The 7,289-nt window shown below is 46.0% G+C and overlaps 1 protein-coding gene across 2 annotated transcripts; it reads right to left on the bottom strand.

Annotated features, from left to right (window-relative positions):
- Positions 1 to 142: 142 nt before the first annotated feature.
- On the bottom strand, positions 143 to 7,213 carry SLC7A6OS (solute carrier family 7 member 6 opposite strand). Of its 2 annotated transcripts, XM_017824393.1 has the most exons (6): positions 7,070 to 7,213; positions 6,256 to 6,354; positions 5,641 to 6,213; positions 3,392 to 3,586; positions 2,397 to 2,520; positions 143 to 1,951 (listed from the first exon to the last, which is right to left on the bottom strand). In XM_017824393.1, exons 1-6 carry the CDS (start codon positions 7,211 to 7,213, stop codon positions 1,830 to 1,832), a joined length of 1,257 nt encoding a protein of 418 aa, XP_017679882.1. In that variant the 3' UTR covers positions 143 to 1,829. The 2 variants fall into 2 exon arrangements, with proteins under 2 accessions (XP_017679882.1, XP_017679881.1); XM_017824392.1 differs by having other exon boundaries at positions 5,641 to 6,354.
- Between the last annotated feature and the right edge of the window lie 76 nt (positions 7,214 to 7,289).

Genomic DNA, 7,289 nt, shown 5'->3' with positions numbered 1-7,289 from the left:
CTTTCTTGTAAGCTTGTTTTTGGTGAACTTCTGCTAGGTTTTATGGAATTTTCACAATAAAAAATATGTTCAGTTTGAAGCAGGTAAGCATTTGTTTCTGAGCTGTTGCAGTGAACACACAGTAGCCTTGTGACCTCAGCAGTCAGAAAATTCCCTTTATTACTATCAGTAGTGCTCACCAGAAAAAGACCACCTCACAGAAGAAACCACTTTCTTTTTTTTTCCTCTATAGCAGAAGTTCTGTGGCAAAAACTAGATCCTGAAAGCTAAGCAGCAGGGAGAGAAAGTAGAAATAAAAATGGAAGTAAAAGTACTACTGCAGCACAGACATGCTAATGAGTAATATTTGTAATTCCATAGCTGTAAGCCTGACCTCAGGACACCTGTAATACTGAATTTTAGTGCAGCAAAAGGCAAGAAGCAGCAGCCTCTTTGGCTACAAGAGTGAGATGTACTTCAGAAGCATACCTGGAATCTTTATCTTAGTTCAGAGTGTCTCCCTCAGTTGATCTGAGTTTGGCCACAGGTACTGTTTTGTGCACTTAAGATGAACTAAATCTTGTAATCAGATTATGGCTGAAGCAATGCACACTTCCAAAGGTGCACCACATTTGCATCAGCCACTTGAATAACAGTGGGAATATTTGGATTTTTGCACTGACCCCATGACCAAGGTTGTCTTAGAAAGTGCAGAGAAGGGCACATGGTGGTGGATGGTGGAGACTAACATCAAATGGAGCCCTGGGATACGTTTATGGAGCAGCACTGGGATTTAAGGGAGTTAAATTCTAGCTGAGGAAGTTATGTGCCAACTGTGCATAAAACATGTCTGATCTTACCACTACTAAATAAAAACTATAATTTAGCCATTTTAATCCATCTTTTTAATCTTGCATATGGTTGGAATAGATTCAGTACCCAAACTGAGCCATCTGTCAAATGAACAAGCAGAGCTTCAGCAGGCACGGGTCGTGGCAAAGGTAACAAAGGTTATCTGGGGCCAGATAACCTTGCTCTGAAACCAACAACGAAAAAATTTTGCCTCCACTACTTTGACTTTACCGGTCAGAACTAACTGGCCTAAAGCCAGTGCTGCAGCCTAAAGCTCTTGCATGACATTGATCTCACACCCCATCAGCCATTCTTTACAGACTCCAGGAGGATAGTGCTGAAACACTTGGTGTGTTCAAACACGGAGGATTAAATGGTTTTAAAGGTGTATAAATGCAAGTTAAGATGGTGTGGCTTCTGCTGTACCAACTTCTTATGATCTTTAAGTTAGTACAGAAAACTTAGTCAAAACATTTTTATTTACAATTTAAGCACACACTGTTCTACTCCAACAGTAAAACTACTGGGAGAGCAATGGAGAGGTCAGAGCATTTCATATGCTCCAACACTTGTAAAGAAAGTCACTTACACTTAGAAACAAATACAGTAGAGAGCACTAGGACAGTGCCTTTCTCGAGGACTTCACTTGCCATCAGGGCAGACACACTGATCTTCTTGTGAAACCCGGCACATCAGCCATGACCAGAAGGGCTGCTGCCAACAGCACCTCCATGTGACGTGGAGGTCATACATGTATGACATGGAGGTATGGGCACTACAGGTACAAATGCTTGGGCAGGGAGCTTTGGGGAAAAAAAAAGTTCCTTCAGAACCTCTGTACAACACTTGTGCTTCGAACAAAAATCTGTGTTGTCAAGTGGCCACACTGACACCCATCTGTTTGAGATCTGCCAGCTGCAGCTGGCTGTCCCCATGGTGCATTCTCCTACCACAGCAGTTTCACCTTCAGCACACGTTCCATCTTCAAAAAAGAACTGTTAGTCAGAACCTAAATCTTCCATCTCGTCGTATCCAAACTCCTGTAGAACCTCCTGTCGGTATTTGTCCCATGTTCTTCTCCTGTAATATTGCTCCTCATCACTGGAGCTCTCTTCAGGCTCTACAAAAAAAACATCAACACTTACAGATTATCCCTTCTTTTTAGTTAAATAAGTTAATCAGACTATTTTAAGGTACTCGTGGAACTAACAAAGTCTGAACAACTTCTGTATTAGGTGAGGTTTGAACTGTGCTTGGAGTACTCTGGGATGGGGACTTAAAAAGGCAGAGGCAGCATTTCACAACCATGTGGACCCAAGTCATCAACTCCTTCTCAAAGCAAGCAATCCTTTGCAATTGCAGCAGTCTGAAAATGACTTAATTTTGGCTTTGCAAAAACACTCTTCTAGTTCCAAGAAAGATAATCTTCCTCTAAGCAGATTTTACCCATTTTAAGAGCAGAACACTACCCCAGCAGTGCTCAGTTAAGTTGCTTTTTTAGCATGTAAAAAGAAGAGGATTTATGTGCACAGCATGAAAGCAAACAGCATTTATTATAGGTGTACCTTTTTCTCCATCTTCCTCGGGTAAGAATTCATCTTCTTCGGGATAATCATTCCGCCAGTTATTTTCATCATTTTCATCATCTTCATCTTCATACACTTCCTCTGGAACAGGATCATCATTTACCTGCATGTCAACACAAAACATAATGCTGGGAGTCTGTATTTGTAGTGAATGTTAAGTGGGTTTTCATCCACCTGTGCAATACTATACAGATCAGAAAGAGCCAAGAGACACTCACTGATGGCACAAGGAATTCTGCAGTTACAAAAAGGACACTGCGGAAAAATCGGACCTGTCACTGTGTTCACCATAACACTTCAAATCTGCTTTAGGTGAGAAATGAGTTGAGTTACATATTTACATGTTCCACTTCAGCATTTAAATGTTAATGTCTAACTTAATCCCACTCACTTCAGCAGTAGTGTTATAGACCAAGGAAAAGAAAAAGTAGCTTCAGGTTTCCAATATGTAAGTCTATTGATCACAGTATCTATAGAACAAAAGACAGAAGCTTACATTAAACTTCCTAACTCCACAGTCACTGAAGGACAATTCTACTATGCAAAAGTATCTCATATGAAGGTTAAAGTCCAGTCTTCAAATACTGAAAAAGTTGTGTGTCCCCTTGCTCCTCTTTCCACTCAGATGTATTAACAATATTTTAATTACTGCCTCCTAATCACAAGTGAGACGTGAATTACTCAAGTTTACATTTGTGTGCCAAAATGTAATTGGCAGTTTGAAACCAGATGGATTTTTCTGAGTACATGAGCACCATCCCTTCAGTTTTCATTGTCATATCATCATTTAATGAGTGAACAGTAACCTGCAGGAACACAGCACACCAGAGGCCTAAGGCAGAAGTCACTGAGCACATGTGTAGTGTCTATCTCAAAGGACCTTTCTTGGCATGGCAATTTTTAATGATAGGACTTAAAGCATGTTTATTTGTGACCTTTCAATTTAAGAAAGATCCTTTTTTCCACACCCTTACCCATTCATATTCTTCTCTGCAGGGCTGTACAGAAAGGATATTTGCGATCCAACCAGGGGCTGATGTTTCCTTATAGTAGATGTCATAAACATACTCATCTTCCTTCTCACAGTGCTTTTTAGCATCTTCAGAAACATTTAAACGCTCGCGGATCATCTCTACTGCATTGCAAAGAATCACATCTGGATCGATCTTCTGCTAAGAAAAAATAAAAAAAATGCTTATTTCCACTCAAGGCATGCAGACAAAGTCTTGGTTACAGCCACCAGTTTTCTTTGCAGCTAACTAAGGATGACATCCTGCAATCTGAGACCAAAACACTTTCCCACTGGAATGCTTTTACACCCCGAGTAACCTCAAACAGAAAGACACCGAGGACTTTCCCAATTACCGTGGTACTGGGCATGTTTCAGCAGGACATGGTTCAGGTAAGAAGAGAAACCTTCTGTGACCAGTTCATTAGAAACTATTGGAGGGGATATGACCCACCCCATAGCACCATCCATCTGTTTCTGATGACACTGAGCAGACGAGTTTTCAGAGTGCCTGTTGCGTGCAGAGCGTTCCAGCTGCAGCATCAGGAACAGGGTGGGCAATATGCCAGCAGGTTCCAGCTGCAGCATCAGGAACAGGGTGGGCAATATGCCAGCAGGTTCCAGCTGCAGCATCAGGAACAGGGTGGGCAGTATGCCAGCAGGTTCCAGCTGCAGCATCAGGAACAGGGTGGGCAGTATGCCAGCAGGTTCCAGCTGCAGCATCAGGAACAGGGTGGGCAGTATGCCAGCAGGTTCCAGCTGCAGCATCAGGAACAGGGTGGGCAATATGCCAGCAGGTTCCAGCTGCAGCATCAGGAACAGGGTGGGCAGTATGCCAGCAGGTTCCAGCTGCAGCATCAGGAACAGGGTGGACAGGATGCCAGCAGGTTACAGCGTGTAAGTGTGCAGGAGAAACACTGGGAATGGGAGAGGGGCACAGGAAAAGGCTGCCAGGCCCTACACATACACTTTGTATTTCCTTTATTTCCTTGCTTCAGCATTGCCACAGAAGAAATATCTTCATGTTTTCTCATTCCTAATAAATTATTTGCAATGGATTTGCTGCAGTGACCTGCCCTGGAAGGTCTACACAGGCAGTTTTTTCCTGCAAATTTTTCCCTGCTAGAGCTTTTCAGAGTATCTTGTCCAATCCTCAGTTAGAACTAGTTAGTTCTGGCGAGCAGCTACAGACCAGCCATTTGCCTACTTACAGAATTAAGAAGAAAGCTTGCTTGCTTTTAGCACCTACTGCTAGTTCTAAAAGAGGAAAATTCTGACGCTACCTCAGTTTTGTTTTTGTTTTTCCAATCCACAGAGTGATAGATAACAGTTAATTAAGAGAACTGTTATGCTGAATATATTTTTTACTTCTGTATGAACTGTTTGTGTATGAACTCAAACGTCTGTCTGACCTACTTAGTAGAAAGTGAGAGTTTTACATCAAAGCCCTGCAATAACCTATAAGAAATGCTCAGGGATGACAACTGGCTGGGCTTTCCCTCACCAGCATCACTTCTTTAACCTGAAGCATTAAGCTTTCCTCAGAGCTGCGATGGGCTGTGTAAGGAAAGCATCCACAGGTACTTATATATAGTGAAGGAACTACTAAAGAAAGTATACACAGCCCACAGCTCTCTCACCTTCCTTTCAATATATTTGTGAGCCTGTAATACAAAATCCTCTTAACACTGCATGTACAAGGGAACCTTAAACAGAAAGCACCTTCTTTATTACTCAAAAGGTATCGAGCAGGTACTCCTCCAACTGAAAACATTCTGAACTCACAGTACAAATGAGAACAGGATGTAGGGGCTTAAGCAGTCTATCAAACATGCTGTTCCTAGGCACCTGCTTAGATGGGAAGACACTGAATTAGATTTTTTTCTTTTCTAGGAAGAGAAGTTAGTAAAAAACCCTCAGAGATCCACTTGACAGATGAACATGAGAACTTACACGTTAGAACAGGGCACAGAGAAAGCAGGGTGGTAAAGCCCTGCCTGTAGCAGCAACTCCACACTGTCTGAACATTAGTGCACTTAAGGATCCTCATGGAAGTTAGTCTCTGTACAGTATTCCAATTTACAAATATCTAGTTAAGGCTCCTATTAAACAGTGGAATACTTACAATGCAAACAAACTCCCACAACACTCTGCCCATGTGCACCACTCACAGCAGTATCACACTACTCAAGAACACTAAGCTGATTTGCTGACCTGGGGGTTGGCAGAGGTTACGCTGCAGTCTCCCACCATCTCCTCTTCTTGGACAATATCAAACAACTGGAATTTCCCACAGCAGTCCGAACTCTTATCAGCAGCACCGCTCTCCCCTTGTGAAGCATCTTCCTGTGCTCCAGAGCCTGCCCCGTGCCCATCAGCGTCAGCCCCAGCCCCTGTGGCAGGCACGGCTGTCTCAGCACAGGCGGGTCGGTGGCTGGCTATCACACGGTACCGGTTCTCCTTCCTCTTCTCCTGCCTGGAGGAGCGGAGCTCCTGGAGGATCCGCTGAGTGCTTCCCACAGGGGGCTGGAGCTCCTGGAGGATCCGCTGAGTGCTTCCCACAGGGGGCTGGAGCTCCTGGAGGATCCGCTGAGTGCTTCCCACAGGGGGCTGGAGCTCCTGGAGGATCCGCTGAGTGCTTCCCACAGGGGGCTGGAGCTCCTGGAGGATCCGCTGAGTGCTTCCCACAGGGGGCTGGAGCTCCTGGAGGATCCGCTGAGTGCTTCCCACAGGGGGCTGGAGCTCCTGGAGGATCCGCTGAGTGCTTCCCACAGGGGGCTGGAGCTCCTGGAGGATCCGCTGAGTGCTTCCCACAGGGGGCTGGAGCTCCTGGAGGATCCGCTGAGTGCTTCCCACAGGGGGCCGCAGGCTCTGAGCTGCTCTGTCCCGTGTGATGGCATCCTTAACGTACTTCTGAACTGGTTCATTCTGAGTAGAGGAACAAAAAGGAGGAGGAATATAATGACACCATCAACATAGTAAGTCCTACCCCTTCCTAGAAGAGATTAATGACTACTAGTAGTAGTGCAATAAGAACTGCAGCTCTAATATTCCTAAAATCAAATTAACTTCTACTATTGCTTTAAGCAACGCAACAATCAATATTCTCTTGATATCAGGAGAAAAAAGCAGAAGATATAGAAGGAAAGTTCTAAGACTGTTTCAATTTGATTTTTAAACTACTTTGTTGTATGGAATAACCGTCCAAACAAAAACAAATGCCTTTGGAAGACCTGAATTTAAGGTAAAATATCCTTTACGATGTCCTATAAAGATCATTTCCCACGACATCCCAGTTTGATTCAATATAAAAGGCCGGATAGCGGATGGTAGTTGTTATCCTTGGAGGGCTGAGCTTCAGCACCTCAAACAGCAGACACTCGGGCTTCACTTGCTGACTGTTCGGTGGTCTCTGAGTGAGGAACAGTCTGTAAGCGCGAGAAGCGAGCGCTGAGCAGGCCGTGCAGTGCCCGTCACTCTGTCCTGCCCCGCGCAGGGGCTGCCCCTCGGTCCCGGCACAGCACCCGCCGCTGCTCTCCGGGGCCGCACCCACAGGGACCCGAGAGACCCGCGGGAGCAGCACCAGGGCCAGCGAGAGCCTCGGGAGCCCGGCTGGGCCGAGCCGGCCCCGCGGCCGCGCTACCTTGGAGGACACGGTCGCCACCAGCTTGAAGAGGCTCCGCTCCGGCGGCTCCTCGCGCCGCCGCTTGCAGGCGAGGAGCAGCGCCTCGGCCGGCTCGGGGCCGCCGCGCTTCCGCCGCACCCGCAGCACGGCCGCGGAGGACATGGCCCGGCAGGCTGGGAGGGAAGGGAAGGGGCGGGATCCCGGCGGGAAGGGGCGGGATCCCGGCGGGAAGGGGCGG

The sequence above is a fragment of the Lepidothrix coronata genome, unplaced genomic scaffold (genome assembly GCF_001604755.1).
Source record: "Lepidothrix coronata isolate B3197 unplaced genomic scaffold, Lepidothrix_coronata-1.0 Scaffold110, whole genome shotgun sequence".
Classification (NCBI taxonomy): domain Eukaryota; kingdom Metazoa; phylum Chordata; class Aves; order Passeriformes; family Pipridae; genus Lepidothrix; species Lepidothrix coronata.
Note: the sequence above shows the minus strand (reverse complement) of the source record. Positions and strands in the feature narration are given on the sequence as shown.

What these genes read in the sequence shown, in the direction of transcription:
- SLC7A6OS (XM_017824392.1), bottom strand. Translation starts at nt 7,213, where the DNA reads ATGTCCTCCGCGGCCGTGCTGCGGGTGCGGCGGAAGCGCGGCGGCCCC. An exon ending in TGGCGACCGTGTCCTCCAAG is followed by an intron (nt 6,355 to 7,069) that starts GTAGCGCGGCCG and finishes TCCTCTACTCAG; the next exon opens with AATGAACCAGTTCAGAAGTA. An exon ending in TAACCTCTGCCAACCCCCAG is followed by an intron (nt 3,587 to 5,640) that starts GTCAGCAAATCA and finishes TTTTCTTAGCAG; the next exon opens with AAGATCGATCCAGATGTGAT.